Source organism: Nilaparvata lugens, chromosome 7 (genome assembly GCF_014356525.2).
Source record: "Nilaparvata lugens isolate BPH chromosome 7, ASM1435652v1, whole genome shotgun sequence".
Taxonomy (NCBI): Eukaryota; Metazoa; Arthropoda; class Insecta; order Hemiptera; family Delphacidae; genus Nilaparvata; species Nilaparvata lugens.
The window spans coordinates 1855681-1876905 of record NC_052510.1 but is presented as its reverse complement, the minus strand read 5'-3'; the positions used below and the strand labels follow the sequence as shown (position 1 = coordinate 1876905).

At 35.0% G+C, this 21225-nt stretch overlaps 1 protein-coding gene across 1 annotated transcript; it reads left to right on the top strand.

The window, feature by feature from the left end:
* Positions 1-1267: 1267 nt before the first annotated feature.
* LOC111051332 (clavesin-1-like) lies at positions 1268-20077 on the top strand (the record flags this gene model as incomplete). The annotated part of the gene is given in 6 exon segments (XM_039433424.1): positions 1268-1412; positions 6137-6296; positions 8802-9054; positions 15001-15111; positions 17808-17913; positions 19453-20077. Coding segments are annotated over 6 exon segments (924 nt in total), but the record flags the coding sequence as incomplete, so codon positions are not given.
* Between the last annotated feature and the right edge of the window lie 1148 nt (positions 20078-21225).

Sequence of the window (21225 nt, the reverse complement as noted above, 5' to 3'; positions counted from 1 at the left end):
GTGCAAACGGCCCTAAGAGAAATGCCAAACCGTCGACTTGAATCTTAGACCTCACTCCGCTCGGTCAATAACTGTAAGTTCCGGTTTCCGAGCTCGGGATTTAGCTAAGTTCTAGACTTTAAACAGCTGGAGTCAGAAAATTGGCTTCCCGAAACGGGGCGTAGTAGCAGTCCACGTTTCAATTGAATTTTGAAAAACTAGGGGATTGAACACAAAATGAAATAAAGAGAAAATAGTGTAAAGTTTCAGCTATTCAGAACTATTTAGGAACGTTCAATTTCGTCAAAGAGAAACGTTTCCATTATAGAAATGAGAAAATGAAGATTATCCTGAAAACTGTGACTACGCCGCGTTTCGGATAGCCAATTTTTTGACTCCAGCTGTTTTAGAACTTAGCTAAGTTCTAGAACTTAGAACTTAGCTAAATCCGGAGCTCGGGAACCGGCCCTAGAAGTTTATTAATTTCAAAAAATGAGTTGAAGATTAAGTTCCAGAAAAGTCTGTTAAAGTTTAATCATGATTAAATGCCACAAGAATTGATCAGAGAATCCTTTGAGCATCAATATTAAGTGACTTATTCAAAACCAGAGAGTATCGATAAAAATAGACAGTTGATATTTCATCAGATATACCGCTATCAGCTATGATCTATAGGAGGCAATGTCAAGGCAGTGAAACGGCAACGCTGTTCTCCTATCCTTCTCCACTGCCTTTATAACGTGAACCTCACTACATTCTTTATTGATTAATTGGCTCATACAATAAGTACATCGTCAAAATGATAGGGAGAGAAAAATAAGGTAACCTTGTGCTATTCCTCTCCCAAATTCAGATAAGGTTACACATAGTCCGATATAGTTCAAGTCTTGTAGTTGTTCACTTCACAAAATTTTCAGTTCTCAATTCTTTTTACGAAGTAGATTTTTATATTTATATTTTCTGTCCTTCAGTTCTTATTCGTCTTTACACCTCTTTCTGGGGAGGATATTTTTAATATTCTTCCCAAAGAATGGACATTGATATGTCCAAAGCTCCGCCAATTTATGTAGATGCATAACAATATGATTATTATCTATAGTTATTATATTACAAATTGCTTTTTCATATCATATACAGTTCAATAGTTATTTTCCTAGTCTATATTATGTAAATTCATCTATAAATTTTGCTGTATTGTAAGCTATTGTATATAAGTGTATAAGCCAGTATATATTGTAATCTACATAAATAAAGTACTCAATCAATCAATCAATCAATCATTTTGCAGGAGGAGATAGTCTACGAACAGCCTACCGAACAGGATCAAGAACTGTTTCTGAAGGAAATGGGAGTCACTAGAGAGCAAGTAAAGAAAAATGTACATCACTTAAAATCCTGGTTGGCGTCAAACTCTGATCTGCCAGCTGTTCAAGGTATGAATATACTATAACTAGCCGTCAGGCTCGCTTCGCCATATCCGTCTAGCCAGGGGGCTCCCCTGGACCCCCGACTGGATCGTCCAAAAATAACATCAGCGGTCTCTCTTCGCTCGCCTGCATTTTCCATTTGAGCATGCTTCATTCCATCAGAAAGTCAAATTACTGAGAAAACGCAGAAAAGCTGAGAAAAACGCTGGTTTTAGGCGTATCTTTGATTAAAGTCACCTCATCAAGAAATTCTTAGACCTAGCTAAACCTCTGTACCAAATTTGAACATTTTCTGTCTATTACTTGATGAAAGAACTGAGAAAACGCAAACAAACGCTAATTTTGGGCGTATCTTTGGCGTTATTTCAAATTCCTCCTAACACAACATTATTACACCCCAGCTGAGCTTCTGTAGTAAATTTGAACATTTTCTGTTCATTTGTTCTCGATAAAGCTGAGAAAGCGCAAAAAACGCTGGAAAAATGATAATTTTGGGCGTATCTTTGACGTTATTGCAAATTCTTTCTAAAACAACATTATTACACCCTAGCTGAGCTTCTGTACTAGATTTGAACATTTTCTGTTCATTTGTTCTCGATAAAGCTGAGAAAACGCTAAAAAACGCTGGAAAAACGCAGATTTTGTGCGTATCTTTGAAAAATTTTTCCAAATCCGTTCTTAGTGCGCCTCTAAAAGGCCAAATGAATGAACGAACATACCTACCAAATTTTAACGTTTTTGGTCCGGTGGATTTTTAGTTCTGTGAGTGAGTGAGTCAGTCAGTCAGTCAGTGAGTGAGTGCCATTTCGCTTATATATATAGATAGAAGATATATTAACGCAATAAATTCAGATAGCTATTTTTTAATTAATTTCACCAATTATCTATGTCATCTTAGGTTGTAGAGTGACATACGCCTGGTTTTCACTAGTAGAGTTAGTGGTCGATTAATAATAATAATAATAATAATAATAATAAGCGTCTTTATTTAGAAACAAACCAAACGAATCATCAAGCATACAACATATTGAACAAAAAATTTTCAAAACAAAAAATACTTCTTAATAACCTAGTGAACTGTATTACTAATTGACATAACGGAAGGTTTTCTGTCAGGAGTCGGTATCTACTGAATCATTATTACAATGCTTTATCCTAACTGATTAATATCCTTCGATCAACAAAACTAAAAATAAAGTTACAATTTGATAATTATAATTATGATACTGTTATCCTAGAATAAAAATAATATGCAATATTCTTAAATAATGAATAGAAAATACATAGTGAATAAATAATAAACTTTTCCCTTCATCAAAACAAAACAGAAAAAACAATACTTGAATGATTTTAATTGAATGTCATACTTTCGCCACTATATAGCCAAATTACTAATTACTACTATTAGGACCTACTCAATTTAATAATTGAATTCTTCGATTAGTGACTCTCTTATTTTGCTTGCTTGTTGCACGTACCGTGCCAGCTTCCACCAATCACTTCCATTGAGCCAATCAATGACCTCTGAGTCACTCATTCAACTTTCCCCAAAAAGCTCTTCGAACTCCACTTAGGATTGGACATACTCCAATGAAATGTTTAATATTTTCCCTCTGCCCCATATTGCACATTGAACAAATCCACTGCTCTTCCTCTCTTCCATGTCCATAGTTCAAATGTAATAATGCACCTCTAGCTTTTAGAATAGAACTCATCATTTTCCTGTTCAATCCAGATTTCAAATAGCTCTTTCCTCTACTCATGTCTAAAATATGATAACGCTGTGAAATCGTGAATTAATTGCGCTTTGCAAACAACTCAGTCTATTTTTCTCTTTCATTCTCTCATGCATACGCTCAAATTCACTCTTCCATTCACTTCCATTCACCAAACATTCTGCTAAGTTACATTCATACTCTATATCCAAACGCATCCACAAATGATATGCCTCTATAATTTTTTGCATTGGCCGTATCTCCTTTTTTGTGAATAGGGAATATGACCGCATCCCTAAAACTGGTTGGTACGTCTGCATTTTCTAATACATGATTGAAGAGTCCCAAAATCGTTTCAAAAAGCTCTTCTGACGCGTTTCTGAAAAACTCTATAGGTACCCCATCCGTGCCCGGTGCTTTTCCCTCCTTAGCCTTTTTCAATGCAGCTTTCAACTCTGACATCTCTATCACACTGTCTAGTATGTCATCTCTTTTGAAACGAATTACATAGTCTGCTGATGCTGCTACTCTACTTGAGGTGAAAATCTCCTTAAAATGCTGAGTCCACTCATCTGACCGTATAGAATTGTTTATTATTTTCTTATTAAATTTGAAAACCTTTGCCGCTTCCCGAAAACCCTTGGAGTCTCGTACATTCGCTAATCTATCACTCATACTCTGATAATAACGTTTTTTCTTTTGGCAACATATATTTTTATAATAGTTTTTAGCCTCGAGATAAGCCTCCTTTGCATAAGTGGTGTTACTATTCCTAAATAAATTCAAATTCTTAAAACTACGCACTCGCGCTCTCTCACATTCCCAATCATACCATGCTTGCTTAAATTTTGCACACAAAGTGGTCGATTAAATGGCATACTAACTCTACCGAGCTAACTCTACTCTACTTACTTGTCCTGTTTCTCTTTTTTCACTACAATTGAGAATAGTAGGTGGAGTGTGTTGTCTAGTGAACAGAACTAACCTTAAAATGTCGATACGTTTTAATAAATTAATACTTTTTAATACCTAGCAATACTTGATAGCCTACGGCACGACTCTACTCAACTAGGCTAGATCGAGACTGTTTTCGTTGACATAGAAGTGGTAGAGTAGAGTGAGAAGCGGTGATTGATTGATTTGTTTGATTGATTGAGTACTTTATTTATGTATATTACAATATATACTGGCTTATACACTTATATACAATAGCTTACAATACAGCAAAATTATAGATGAATTTTACATAATATAGACTAAGCAAATAATTATAGAACTGTATATGATATGATAAAGTAATTTGTAATATGATAACTATAGATTATTATATTGTAATGCATGTACATAAATTGGCGGAGCTTTGGACATATCAATGTCCATTCTTCGGAAGCAATATTAAAAATATCCTCCCCACTAACTCTCTACCAAATATAGTGAATAAAATAGTGATGGGGGAATGCAAGTGGTAGAGTGCTATGCCACTCTACTCTACTAAAAACTAGTACTCTACCATGAACGTTTTCATTGGAAGAGTTCACAGGATAGTTAGTACTTGCCCAGGGAGCTCCACCACTAACTCTACTAATGAAAACCAGGCTTTAGTAGTATTTAGTGGTAGAGTGACATTTCTTAAGTGGTAGAGTAGACATTTCTGGCCAAAATTCACCACGTCAACAAATAGAGAAGTCATTCTACTCTATTTATCTCATGAAACAAAATCTTTAGCAATGTTTCATGCATTCATTATAGAATTGAACCACAGTTCTCTCAAGGGCCGGTTTCCGAGCTCGGGCTTTAGCTGAGTTCTAGACTTTGAACAGCTGGAGTCAGAAAATTGACTTTCCGAAACGGGGCGAAGTCACAGTCCACGTTTAAATTAAATTTAAACTAGAAAATTGATTACAAAATAAAATAAAGAGAAAATAGTGTAAAGTTTAAGCTATTTAGGAATGTTTCATTTCATCAAGGAAAAACGTTTTCAATTATTACAGAAATGAGAAAATAAATATTATCTTAAAAATCTGGAGTGGTGCACTCACACAACTTTCCTAGCCGTTATGAAAATTGATCACCTGACGCTAGTGTTCCCGCGCATCTCAAGTTTACAATTCAAAGATTTGAGCCAGCTGGTGACAGGGCAATAACGCTGGAGACACACGAGGTCTGCTATCTCTCCATAGTGAATCATTTGATAGAATCAACAGTTGTCAACAGTTTGCAATTGGATAATCACATTTTCTCAAATTTCGAATTTTTTTGTTTAAATTCTTTCTTAAGCCTGATAATTGAGAATCTAAAATTGAACTTTGCATAGATGGGGCGGAGCTCCTGAAATTTTTACAGATATGGGACTTGTGGCAGTTGATAGAGCTTATCCATGACTATTTTAAGTATAACTTTTATCAAAATCGTTGAAGCCGTTTTCGAGAAAATCGCGAAAAACCCTGTTATAGACAACATTTTTGCCATTTTAGCCGCCATCATGAATTGCATTTGATCGAAATTGTTCGTGTCGTATCCTTATAGTGAAAGTACCTTAAGTTCCAAATTTGAAGTCATTCCGTGAATTGGGAGATGAGATATCGTGTACACAGATGCACATACACTCATACACACACACACACACATACAGACCAATTCCCAAAAACCACTTTTTTGGACTCAGGGGACATTGAAACGTATAGGAATTTAGAAATTGGGGTACTTTAATTTTTTTCGGAAAGCAATACTTTCCTTACCTATGGTAATAGGGCAAAGAAAGTAAAAACTACGACTATGCCCCGTTTCGGGAAGCCAATTTTCTGACTCCAGCTGTTTAAAGTCTAGAACTTAACTAAATCCGGAGCTCGGAATCTGGCCTTAAATTAATCATTGAGAGAACAGTTGTTCAATTCTCTTATGAATGTATGAAAGTATATACTATTTTATATTACAATAGCAATACGATTAGATAATATAATTCTATACATGGGAAAAGTACGATCAGATCTATGAGAATAAAATTATTATTTTCAGACGAGGCCTTCTTGGAGAGATTCCACTCTCACTGCAAATTCAGCTTGGAAAAAACTAAGAAGAAACTGGAGATTTACTACAAAACAAGAGCTCTGGAGCCAGAAATCCTCAGGGATCGAGATCCTTTGCATCCTTCTATCAGACTGACCAAAGAAAAAGCGTGAGTTATCATATAAATTTCTTTTTTCAATTGTTGACCGAGTGAAGTGAGGTCTAAGATTCAAGTCGAGGGTGTGGCATTTCTCTTAATGTTAAAATGTTTATATGTTGCGCATTTACGGCGAAACGCGGTAATAGATTTTCATGAAATTTGACAGGTATGTTCCTTTTTTAATTGCGCGTCGACGTATATTTATTTATTCATGAAAAACAAGGAAGCACACAGGATTTCTCCCGAAAATTGCTTTCATAACAACACAATTATTACAATAGTTCATTATACATAGTAAGAGTACAGAGAAGAAGAATATTGAAAAATTACAATGAAAGAAGAGGAAAAATAATAGAAATAAAGAAATGAACAAAAAAAACAGAATCAGTACTGATCATACCCTCGAGGACTAGTACAAAAGTGGATTCAAAAAGAAACATACAATATCAACTCAACAGACAAGAGACACATTAAAACACTCGCAGAAGTCGCCTACAATCCCTACGGAAGCGACTGTAACCGAATGACAAGTCGAGATGATCCGAGAAGCAATATTGAAGATGAATGATGATCTATATATGGGAGAGTTCTGATGATTAAAAGTGTTGCAATAAGGTATAAATAATCGAAAACTGGAACGGCGAGGCACTGCAGAAATGAACACATTTAACTGGGAAAGCAAAAACATTGAGCTGATTCTGCCATATACAAGGTTTTTACATTTCAAGGATAATATAAAAGGAAAAAGGAGCCTCCTCCATACGCCAATATTAGAGTAAAAATCAGACTATAGATTTTATTCATCATAAATCAGCTGACAAGTGATTACACAGATGTGTGGAGAAGCCAGTCTATTGCTGTATAAGGTCTATAGTTTCAATCAGGTACTTGTGGATGAGAATACTGCGTGAGGTCTACTGTTCACAGAACTACTAGTTAGAGACTAATAAGCTATCTTATTCTGACTTACATACTATATTCATCATGATCGATCAAGCCAACTAGCTAGATTTGCTAGATATTCGATTAGTTATCAAGCGATCACTGATTGGCTTAAATTGAAATACCAATTCTAATCCCAGATATATCACAGACGGATTGACCATAAGACCCTCATACACTTAACATGCGGGGCATATTGACATAGCAGTGCCACCGCAATTATTGGCAAATTTGTGATATATATGTATGACCTTACACACATGCACGACCATCATCATATATCACTACGACCGCAATATATGCGAAACAGCAATCAAAGCTTATAGAGGTCCACGTTATAATGGCAGTGTTTGATCAGCAATGGTATTGCTATCCTTGTCTATCATTCAACAAAGCGGATAGCGCTATCTCTCTCTCGCTTTGCTCTGTTGCTAGATCGTCTTTTAACAATGTAGAATTAATAATTAATTAACAAAATATTTTATCTCAATTATTTAAAAATATAATTTCTAGCTTAATAACATATGATTAATCATTTTAAACGAGAATGAACCGTTAATATTACGTCGATAAACCTGTATCAGCTACCATCTATAGAAGGCATTGACAAGACAGAGGATCGGCAACGTTGTTCTCCTATTTTCCTCCACTGCCATTATAACGTGGACCTCACTATAGTTTCCAAGTCAAAATCTTCTTCACGCTTTTCATCTGTTTTTCTTTTAGTTTCTATGTGACCTTACCCCGTCTCTCACCACAGGACAAACATTGGGTGACCAGAATTTCACATATTATACTAAATTTTCCACAAAATTTTCTCTTGATATCATAAATGAAATAAGATGAAAAATATTCACCCAAAAAACAGTACAATAACAGAAAATCTGTTTCTTATCATCGAAACATAGAAAATTTACTGTAATATAATGATTTAATAGCTATTTATGTAATAAGAGCGTAATGCGCGACTTTATCGCTCGCGCAAAACAGTTATCACGCGACGCGAAGCGGAGCGTGATAATTTTACAAGAGCGATAAAGAAGCATTACGCGCAAATTTTATACAAAATTTTTTCCACAACTGCACAAACCTGTTAAATCACTTATATCTGGCGGAGTTTATAATAATTCGTCTACACTGATATCCATAATGGCTGTATAATCGGTACAATTACCGACTTTTTAGGTTAAGATCTGACTGAGAGTGGTTTGTCTTTTGGCGAGCTGCTTATCATCAGATGATTAGCGAGCGTGAAGAAACTCTTCTGCGCATGTGTGAATGATTAGCGAGCATGAAGAAAATTTACTGCGCATGCGCAGATGGTTAGCGAGCGAAAAAGTAGATTCTCCTCAGAAATAAGCTGTTTTACGAGGAGAATTGAGTATGTAAATTCTTTCTTTACGCGCAGTTGTAGAAAAACTCAATTATACTTAAGTTATGTGGCTTTTTTACAATTCTCTCTCGTTTTCTCTTCCACATGACCTTACCCCGTCCATGCCACAGGATGAACATAGGACTATTTTACTTAATTTTCCACGAAATTTTCACGCTTATATTCTGTTTTCCTTTCAGTTTCCACGTGACCCTCCCCCGTCTCACACCCCAGGACAAGCAGAGAGTCACCATAATGCGTCTATTTTCACCAGATGCAACCGACCTGAATATGGATATAGTGCTGAAGGCAGGTCTGATGATGCTCGACCTGAATATGAGCCGAGACCTGGCCAGTGGTCATATCTTGGTGATAGACAGCAATCACTTTAGCACAGCGCATCTCTGCAAGCTGACGCCCTCGTTCATACGCAAGTGTGACACATGCAGTACGGTTAGTAACTGAAAATAGATACATAAATACATACATTTCAATTATGTACTCATTGTATTCAGTGGCGCCATTTCACCAAACTGCTAGAGGGGGCAAACACCAAGGGGTTATTGGTGAGGGGGAGGAATACCCCCAAAGGATAGAGGGACCTGGGTTTTTCCCCATAAATGTTACATTCGAAGATGTTATTATATGCTTCATTCTCCCCAGTTTTATACAAATGTGGTTGAAGCATATACCAACAATAGCGTAAGTAGATATCCCATGGTATTGGGCGTTTATGTCGCAACTTTTACTGTTATCTCAAGCTGATAGTCCACGTAGTTCTTTCCTGTGAAGCTTTATGACGCTGGTAGTCTCTCATATTGTGCCGTTCATACACTCTTACCCGGTCAAAACAGTAAAATTCGACAATAGTCGAACAGTAATCGGCTTGAGATAACAGTAAAAGTTGCGACATAAACGCCTTATACCATCGGATATCTACTTACGCTATTGTTTGTCTATGGTTTAAGTATCAATACAAACATATAGGTACATAATTAGTTATTAAATTCATTCATGAAATATTTATTAGAAATATAGGTCTACAGAGAAGCCCTAAAGTAGGAATACACTGAAACAGATTTCTTAAAAATCATGGAAAAAGATAATTTTTTCTTTTACAATGACAATTTCAACAATTTCATTGGGGATCATATTCTACTTAGAGAATAACTTTCAGTCAGAAAGCTAAAGCTACATGAAGCTGTTCCCATAATTCTCAACAAACTCTTTACATACTTTTTTGATTGTCTGATTTTATTTAAAAATTCCTTTATTTTGCTTCCTTTATTTTAATTCCTTTATTTTGCTTTTACTGTGACATCTTGCCACTTGTTAATTCTCACGTTGAAATGTATGCAATAACTAACTTATTGTGCCCTGATCAATAATATTGTACCCATTCTTTATTCAAACTAAATCACAGAGAAAAATATATCCTTTATTACTCTGTACCCGTATCCATACTTTCAAGGAAATTTTGCTACATTGTTGATACTGTAGAAGGAATTATACTATAGCTGTTAAAAAAAGTATTCAATCATTATGAGATTCTAAGGATTCGTGTAGATAGACCCGCATTTTCATTATTTATATGATCCTTGAGGGAGGCGTGGGCCCCCCCAGCCACCCCTAAATGGCGCCCCTGATTGTATTGTATTGTACACATTCATTCATTATTATCCTATACATAAATGTGAACACTATCGAAAAGGCCAATAATAATATTATTTTTGTCATAGTCATTCAATCTCAGCTGTTTTCAATGCATGAAATCAAGCTGTTTACAGAACAAATAAACATATGATTCTCAGTACAGCATACTCTACTGTAATGAAACCATATGTTTTCTTTACAGTCGAGTATGTTTCCTAGATCCGAAATAAGAACAGCAAAACTGCTACAAAAAAAAACACCTTCAGCGCTCCAGGTGGAAGTTTTGTCAACTTTCACAATTCCTGATTCAGAATTGTTAAACTAGGTTATGTTTATAGAATGCATGTATTAATGTCAGCAGAAGCAGGTAATGTTTTCTATTTCTCAATTATTCTTCTTTAGATTATTATGACAACAAATAGTGTAAGCTACTTGGACGTGAATGTCTTTTGCAGTGCTCGAATGAAATTCTAGTCTCGGCTAGCGCCTAGATTAGAAACATCATTCTCGCCTGCGAAAGGCCCCTCCCATTCCTTGTGACGTAAGATACTATTCTCGAAAATATGACAGGTTCTTCAGTTGATTCAACCCCTATTAGAGTGATTTTTGAGGCCTTAAACTGTAATCAATTCAAGAAACTTGATGCAATTAACAATACTGTTCCATCTAATTTGTGAGAGCTCGGTGAATTTCTTATTACTTTTCTCACCAGTTGAGATGACTGCATTCGATTAAAATCAGAAATCTCATTTTAATCACCGAAATTTTCGTCTCTTAATTTTGAGCATCTCAAAAAAGAAACGGAAGGAACAAAGTTTCTTATTCTCCTTCTCCTTCTCCTTCTCCTTCTCCTTCTCCTTCTTCTTCTTCTTCTTCTCCTTCTTCTTCTCCTTCTTTTTCTTCTTCTTCTTCTTCTTCTTCTTCTTCTTCTTCTCCTTCTCCTTCTCATCCTCCTGCACCTCCTCCTCCTCCTTCTCATCCTCCTCCTCCTCCTCCTTCTTCTTCTTCTTCTTCTTCTTCTTCTTCTTCTTCTTCTTCTTCTTCTTCTCTTCTTCTTCTTCTTCTTCTTCTTCTTCTTCTTTTTCGCTTCCTCCTTATCCACCACCTCTACTACCACCTTCTCCACCATCACGACTCTTCTGTTCCTTCTCTTTACTCTCTTTCCTTTTCCTCTATTCTCTTCTTCTCTTCCTTCTACTTTCCTTCTTCTTTATGACTTCCTCTTCCTCCTCCTTTTCTTTCTCCTTCTTCTCCAAAGAGGCAGAGGGATTCCTCCTCACGCTTCCACTTCTATTTCTTTCTCCTCTGTCTCACGTCTTCCACTTCTTCTCTTTCTCTTCATTTTTCTTCAATCTCTCTATGCTTCCTAATCTCATCCTCCTCTTCTCAAAGCTCTCCTTTTCCTTTTCCTCCTTCCCCTCCTCCTCCTAGTTCTATTCTGTAACTCCTCCTCCTCCTCCTGCTCTTCTCCTTCTTCCCTAATTTCTTATTTTTCTCCTCATCTCTCATCTCTCATCACCTCATCTCTCATTTGGTAGAGAGTTAGTGGGGAGGATATTTTTAATATTCTTTCCGAAGAATGGACATTGATATGTCCAAAGCTCCGCCAATTTATGTGGATGCATAACAATATGATTATTATCTATAGTTATTATATTACAAATTGCTTTTTCATATCATATACAGTTCAATAATTATTTTCTTAGTCTATATTATGTAAATTCATCTATAATTTTGCTGTATTGTAAGCTATTGTATGTGAGTGTATAAGCCAGAATAATATTGTTGTAATCTTCATAAATAAAGTACTCAATCAATCAATCAATCAATCAATCAATCTGCTGGTTCTTGTTCATGATCTTGTTCATCACCTTCTTTTTCTCTCCTTTCTTCTTTTAATTCTTCCACTGCTTCTCCTTCTTCTTATCACCTACCTCTACCTCCCCTTCCCCCCTCCTCTTTTCTGTCTACACAATCTCTTCTCCCTTCTCCATCGCCAATTCCTTCTCCTTCTTCTCCCTTTTTGCCTTCTTCAACACCTCTTACTCCCCTCCTCTTCCATCTTCTGCTTCTACCTGCTCTTCATCCTGATCTTCTTCTTTTTCTCTACTCGTTCTCCTTGTCCTTCTTCGCCTTCTCCTTCTCCTTCTCCTTACAAATTGCTTTTTCATATCATATACAGTTCAATAATTATTTTCTTAGTCTATATTATGTAAATTCATCTATAATTTTGCTGTATTGTAAGCTATATTGTATATAAGTGTATAAGCCAGTATATATTGTAATCTACATAAAGTACTCAATCAATCAATCAATCAATCAATCAATCCTTCTCCTCCTCCTTCTCCTTCTCTCTCTCCTTCTCATCCTCCTGCACCACCTCCTCCTCCTCCTCCTCCTCCTTCTTCTTCTTCTTCCTCTTCTTCTTCTTCTCCTGCTCCTTCTTCCTCAAGTTTTCATACTCCTTTTAATCCGTATATCCTTCTTCTTCCTTTTCTCTCATCTCCTGCTTCTTTTTCTTCCTCTACTACTCCTTCTTCTCCTTTTTGTCTTCTTCGACACCTTTTCCGTCCCTAATCATTCTTCTTTCAATTTTTATTTATGTCCTCCTTCATCTTCTGCTTCTACCTGCTCTTCATCCTGATCTTCTTCTTTTTCTCTACTCGTTCTCCTTGTCCTTCTTCGCCTTTTCCTTCTCCTTCTCCTTCTCCTTCTTCTTCTCCTTCTCCTTCACCCTCTCCTTCTCATCCTCCTGCACCACCACCTCCTCCTCCTCCTCCTCCTCCTTCTCCTTCTTCACCCTCTCCTTCTTCTTATCCTGCTCTTTCTTCCTCCAGTTATCATACTCCTTCTAATTCGTATATCCTTCTTCTTCCTTTTCTCTCATCTCCTGGTTCTTTTTTCTTCTTCTACTACTTCTTCTTCTCCTTCCAGAAGAGACCCTCTTTCTTGAACTGCTTTCACTGTAATTAAGTTATTTTCTAATTGGATTGCGCCGCCCCTTTTTTGAATGAAGTATTGCAGCTGTCTCTTATTCCCTGATAATTATTATTTTCATTCCTCAAAAACATGGAATCAGAGATGAATAATATAATTCATCTCTCCAGATTCTTTGATTACAATCTTTTCATGATTTATCATTTTATGATTGTAATAGTTATTTGTGCAACTAGTGCGCAAAGTGACAGTTTGCTGCACCGAAAAGAAACGTTTACGCCCGAGCCGTAGGCGAGGGCGGAATGGTTTGTTGAGTGCAGCAGAGGAACTTTGCGCACGTATTTCACATTAAGTTTTTCCTACAGTTACCATTGAATATGAAAAGTGGGTAATTATGGGTAAAATTGTGTGAAATGCATCAAATGTTTTTCTGTGTAATTTTATTATTGATAAAAACCTTAATTTATTGTCAAATTGAATAAAAATGTTGTCCTCCATTATAATATCTAATTTTATTAATAATTTGCTCGTTGTGCTTGGTTGCACCTCTGCTCACTATAGCAGCCACAGCAGTCACTGTTACCAACTTCATTTTGATTTTGCTGCACTGTTGCTCCATATAACCTACTAAGTATTTTGCGTTGCCATGTTGCAAATCTGGAGTGCAGAAAAATTTTTCCCGCACTAGAGCGGAAAAGTGATTCTTTGCGTTCTGTAATCAGTGCAGCAATGGCCACTTTTCAACGTAACTGTAGGAAAATATATTTTCTTGATGAATATAATTTCTAATTGATTAATTCAACCAAATATAGACAGTCTATATCACATCAGATTTACTATCTGGTATTAGCTATCCTCTATAGAAGGCAGTGACAAGGCAGAGAACCGGCAACGCTGGTATCCTATCTTTCTCCACTGCCATTATAACTTGGACCTCACTGTAGACAAAGAGAGTATACTATTTGTTCTTATGAGAGTGTTCACATATATTGACTGACTAAAGCAATTGAAAATTTCGGGCAAATTAATTCAGGGCAACTTTGTTGTACAATTGAGAAAATAATTTCAACTATTTCTGAGAAACTTTCTCGCTTTCACCATCTACTTATCTTTTGAAACAAAAAAGTTTCCAGCAAGTCGAAAATTTCATGTTTTCTGCTTGAAATGTCTCGACATTGACGAACATAATCATCAATTAAAAAATTTTTACCATCTTTCACCATCTACTTATCTCTTGAAACAAAAAAGTTTCCAACAAGTTGAAAATTACATGTTTTCTGCTTGAAATGTCTCGACATTGACGAACATAATCATCAATTAAAAAATAACTATAGGTCGGATAAAAATGATCCAGACACCAATAGAAAGGAGACATTCTCCCCGTTAATTTGATGTAAAATTATTATGCATTACGATGCCCCATGATTCTGAGAGAAGTGATATTCAAAAGAAAAACAAATTTTCGCGATGTTTCCAATTTTATCATGAAAGTTGAATTTTCTTTTGATCGTACAACCCTGAAACTTTTCTAGCACTACTAGGAGTTCGGGGATGATATTCTACATCCAATTCTGACGTTGAATTGGAAATATGAGAAAGTTGCAATTTTACACGATTTGGCAACCCTGTAATCTCTTGGGATGGAGGGCCAAGTTGAGAACTTATTTCACACAAACTATAGTTACGTTACAATTTGTATTCTTGTTTAATTATTTTATTAATTTTAAAGGGTACTATTATTCTATTTCACTCGGCATTTCCATTCTATATCTTGATATCTTTAATTTTAAAAACTGTTTCATTTTTCAGAAAGCATTCCCACACAGATACTCGAGTGTCCATTTCCTGAACGTTCTACCTTTTATGCAGACAACCATGAATTTGTTCAAGACTTTTCTGGGAACTAAAATGTCTTCTAGGGTGAGTATTTCTAATTTAAATCGAATTTTTTGTTAAATTAATTTGTTGTACGAATTTTTGTTCCATGATTATTTGTTAGGCACTTCTCTCATTGATGGAGTATGTAGAGAAAACTCGTATTCTTAAGCTAGGTTTACACCAAAGTAATTAACAAAATGTTAATAGCTCAATCCTTATAGATTCTATTGGATTGAACGGAACTTGACAAACACATATGTTCATCATGTGTATGATAAGTGATGTTCAATCTAATAGAATCTATCAGGATTAAGTTATCATCATTTTGTTAACAGCTTTGGTGTAAACCCAGCTTCATATTGTCAAAATGTCTGAACAAATTTTTTTCTTTGTTCGAATTCAATCATTATTTTGTTGTGTACTTTGTGAGTACAAAGATGACTGTTAATACGAAATATTACTCTATGTTTAGTTTTGAAGCATCTAAATTCAAAAATCTACTTTGTAAAAATTATAATTAAGGACTGAAAGTTTTGTGAAGTGAACAACTACAAGACTTAAGCTATTTGGGACTATGTGTAGCCTTTTCTAAATTTGGGAGAGGAATGGCACAAGATTGTCTTATTTTTTCTCTTCCTATAATTATGATGATACATTTATCATGGTTTTGAAGCATCTAAACTCAATAGTCTACTTTGTAAAAATAATTAAGGACTGAAAATATTGTGAAGTGAACAACTACAAGACTTAACCTATTTCGAACTATGTGTAACCTTTTCTAATTTTGGGAGATGAATGGCACAAGGTTATCTTATTTTTTCTCTTCCTATAATTTTGATGATACATTTATCATGGTTTTGAAGCATCTAAAGTCAAAAATCTACTTTGTAAAAATAATTGAGGACTGAAAATTTTGTAAAGTGAACTACAAGACTCAAGTTATTTCGGACTATGTGTAACCTTTTCTAAATTTGGGAGAGGAATAGCACAAGGTTATCTTATTTTTTCTCTTCCTATAATATTATGATGATACATTTATCATGGTTTTGAAGCATCTAAACTCAAAAATCTACTTTGTAAAAATAATTAAGGACTGAAAATTTTGTGAAGTGAACTACAAGACTCAAGCTATTTCGGACTATGTGTAACCTTTTCTAATTTTGAGAGAGGAATAGCACAAGGTTATCTTATTTTTTCTCTTCCTATAGTTATTATGATACATTTATCATGGTTTTGAAGCATCTAAACTCAAAAATCCACGTAGTAAAAATAATTAAAGACTGAAAATTTTGTGAAGTGAACAACTACAAGACTTAACCTATTCCGGACTATGTGTAACCTTATCTAAATTTGGGAGAGGAATAGCACAAAGTTACCTCTTTTTTCTCTCCCTATCATTTTGATAATGTACTTACTGTATCGATCATTAAAAAAATCCTATGTATTTCTATTATTTGCTATTATCTTTCATTATCAATGATGATTAAATTTATTCCTATGTTGTGACTATCTAATCAATCATATTTGTTAAGCCGTGTCAACACTGAACAAATGTTCGACATACATGTTCGGCAAACATGTTTGTTGAGGAGCTCAGGGACAAACATTTCAAAAAGTTTGGATAATCATTGTTTGTCAAACAAAGAATTACTGTTTTTCCAAACATTTTCAGAGTTGAAAGCTGTAAAACATGAAACCTGTTCTCCCCACTTATAAATATTTTGTCTGGTGACCCTTCCACACTGGCCACGGCCAAACATTTTTTGTCAAACATAATTGACCGAGCGAAGTGAGGTCTAAGATTCAAGTCGACGGTTTGGCATTTCTCTTAATGTTTAAATGTTAATATGTTGCACATTTACGACGAAACGCGGTAATAGATTTTCATGAAATTTAACACGTATGTTCATTTTTTAATTTCGCGTCGACGTATAATAATACAAGGTTTTTGGAAATTTTGCATTTCAAGGATAATATAAAAGGAAAAAGGAGCCTCCTTCATACGCCAATATTAGAGTAAAAATCAAACTATAAAATTATTCATCATAAATCAACTGACAAGTGATTACACATTTATTTATTTATTTAGCGTATGGCAGTATACACAACACATTTATGATCACAAAATTCGAAAAAAAAGAAAACAATAGAAAATTCATATATAAAACGAACGAAAATATCTTAGTCACTTTTGACCTGGAAATTAGAGGCATGCTTCCAGGGTATTTAAGTAGGCTATTGATGCTGGTTTAGCCACCAGGAAATCTTCATGTGCACCCGTGTATGCTGATCTGGGACACTCCTCCACTATGTGTCTCACAGTCTGGACTGCTCCACACTCACAGAAAGGGGAGTCAGCCTTCCCCCACTTATGCATCAGATAGGCACATCTACCATGATGAGTTCGTACCCTATTCAATGCCGACCATGTTTTACGAGGTAAATCGAAGCCTGGTGGCCTTTTGGCTACAAATGTGATTACACAGATGTGTGGAGAAGCCAGTCTATTGTTGTATTTCCATAAGGTCTATAGTTTCAATCAGGTACTTGTGGATGACAATACTGCGTGAGGTCTACTGTTCACAGAACTACTAGTAGAATTTGCCCAAACTTTTTCAAAAAACATGTTTGTCGAACATTTGTTCAGTGTTGACACGGCTTAAAGCTTTTCTGGATCTAGAGCTAGTGTTATCACACTGAGCTCACATATGAAAGCTGTAGAATATTATTTGTTTCAGATCCTGATACATTCATCATATGAAACCTTCTATGAATATGTACCACGAGAGATTCTTCCAAAAGAGTATGGGGGAACCTACCCGTTCAGTATAACTGAGATTAGAGGTGAGAAAGAGTTTTATTATAATGACAACCATCAAACCAAGGTCTATAAAATACAGGTCATGACACTATTGTTGTGAGCAGCCATTTTATGGGGTGTTTATGGCGGTACATTTGAAAATCCAATCCAATTCAATTTGCTCGTAACAAAATTATGCATTTTAAAAACAATATTCTAGTTAAGATAATATGTGAACTCAGGTTTTCAATTTTTTAACTATGAAACTTCAATAATAAATGCTTCAATTATTCATTTATTTATTATTAAAAACTGTTCTTATTCTTGTAAATCATGGATTATGATTCAAAAGGCATTGTGTTCAATTTTCTAGTTTTTCGAAATTTAATTTAAACGTGGACTGCGACTACGCCCCGTTTCGGAAAGCCGATTCTCTGACTACAGCTGTTAAAAGTCTAGAACAGGGGTCTCCAACATTTTTTATCCAAGGGCCACATTGTTAATTCTTGGGAGGCTTAGGGGCCAATAACAAGGATGTACGTGGATTTTGACTTGTGGGGACACACACGACGGGGGGTTTGGGGTGTGTAAAATTATCATATTTTCATTAAAATAATATGAGGAGTTTTAAGTAGGTTCAATTGAAACACAGGAAGAAACAAACCAATTCATTTCATTTTAATACTAAGTCCAATTTATTGAGTGTAAAAAGGTCATAAGAAAACTTGACAATGCATGAATTAAGCAAGTTAAACAAAATGATAATAAATTTTTTACAGTAATAAGACAACTTGACAATACAAAAATTCACAGAGAGTTACCAAGCTAAAAGAAAATAGTTATTTTTAGCATTTTTTTCCACTTGAAATGTCCGCCCATCAAACTTTGTGGTTCCGATCATTAAAATTGTTTTAAAATGTTCATCTGATAAGGAAGTATTTGTATTTAACAAACTTCATTTTTTAAAATGTCTGCTCACACTTGTAGGTAGATCCAAAAACAGAAAACATAGCTTGAACATGGTTTTTATGTTTTTAGAGTCTCTTTCTGGGAGAGACATGTACAGTCCCTGCAGACCATTAATTTGCTAATATCTCGCAATGGTTGATCGCTGTTTGTTTACAGCTAATTTTACACTTATTAAGAAAGGGAGTGGCTAGTAAGAGAAGAGTACTGAACTGACAGTTGTTGTCAAGAATGTGTATAAATATATATTTTGAAAAATCTGTAGCAATAACTCTCGGCGGGCCGGACAAAATCTATCTGCGGGCCGGATGTGGCCCGCGGGCCGTAGGTTGGAGAGCCCTGGTCTAGAACATATCTGAATCCCGAGCTCGGAAACCGGCCCTAAAAGTTAGTTATTTTAATCATCATTATCGAAACATTGTATTGTTCATAGCTATCTGAAGTTTCAAATCTTTGAAGTTTGAAAAATGTATTTGGTGATGACTTATTACTTTTTGTTTCATCGACCTTTTTACTATACTATTAATCCTTACTACTGTTTTAATTTTATCATCTATCATTACAAATTATTCCTTTTTCTGTTCTCTTCTTCATTATATTCCCTCTTCTGTTTTTAGATGACGGATACAGAATAATGGTGGAAGAGCGTAACTGGTACCTGGAACAGGGAAGAATGTTTGCAGAGTTGGAAGAAAAGAGAAAAGACGATACGTTCAGGGATATTTTCGGCTGCAAAGGGACTTTCCGCAAAATCGAAATCGACTGATAAAAAACTTGTTTCGAATAAAGGAGAAGAAAAGAATAATTATAAATTGGATGAAACACTTTTGTAAAATTCAAAGAGACTCTTAAACACTTTTGTATGGTGTATTGTATTTAGTTCGTCGATTCTAACTTGATTTATTCAATCATAATTATGCTATAGCACCAATTAAAGAAATAAAATCTTGAAAAAATACAAATAGGAATTAATAAAATATCTATAAGAGATCTAAATTAAAATATCCATATCAATTGTCTATATTTCTTCGTGTAAATTGCTTTGTCTCTGACTATATGAGAGACAATATAGAATATAATAAGAACACTGCTTTTCTATAGTGAAGAATGTGATGAAACAATTGAATTGTTGTATCTGGTTGTCTTTTTTTCGTTATTACTCTAGAATAAAAATATTTTTTTTTTTTTGAAAATTATTCACTTTCAACCAATTGTTTGTGAGTAAAAAAAATTAATAAAGGGTACATGAATTTTATTTTCAAGTTTTCTCTGACTTTACAGTAGTAATTAAACTTAATCAACACATTTTATATCTTTATCTAATCAACACAATCATATTTTTGTGATTCGTTATTATTGCTTTTTACTAGTTTTAATGATTATAGGAAGTTTTTTCATATTGTTAGTTACATAAATACTTTTATGATACCCATGTTAACTCTTCTAATAACTTTACGAAATCAGCAATACAATATTTTATCAGTTTTGTACTTCAACTTTGACATTTTGTGAACTCCAGAGGACACAATATTTGTAATGAAATTCCAGAGGATAAAATTCCGGTCGTCTTCATGTATGGAATCTCAGGATGTTCTGAATTATTTAGCTGCCTTTAATCACTCATCCTTCCACTCTCCACCTTCTTTTTCATCTTCTTCTACTTCTTCTTCTTCTTCTTCTTCTTCTTCTTCTTCTTCTTCTTCTCTTCTTCTTCTTCTTCTTCTTCTTCTTCTTCTTCTTTTTACTTTCCTTGCCCTATTACCATAGGTAAGGAAAGTATTGCTTTCCAAAAAAAATTAAGGTACCCCAATTTCAAGTTTTCTATACGTTTCAAGGTCCCCTGAGTCCAAAAACATGATTTTTGGGTGTTGGTCTGTGTGTGTGTATGTGTGTGTGTGTGTGTGTGTGTATGTGTGTATGTCTGTGAACACGATAAATCCATTCCTAATTAACCGATTGACTTGAAATTTTAAACTTAAGGTCCTTATACCATGAGGACCCGACAATAAGGAATTCAATAAAATTCAATTCAAGATGGCGGAAAAAATGGCGGATGATTACTAAAAAACCATGTTTTTCACGTTTTTCTCGAAAATGGCTCTAACGATTTTCTTCAAATTTATACCATGGATAGCTATTCATAAGCCCTATCAACTGGCATGAGTCTCATTTCTGGGAAAATTCCATGAGCTCCGTAATATTCTCGAGAAAAATGGCGGATAATGACTTAAAAACCATGTTTTTCACAGTTTTCTCGAAAACGGCTTCAACGATTTCATTCAAATTTATACCATGGATAGCTATTCATAAGCCCTATCAACTGGCATGAGTCTCATTTCTGGGAAAATTCCATGAGTTCCGTAATATTCTCGAGAAAAATGGCGTATAGT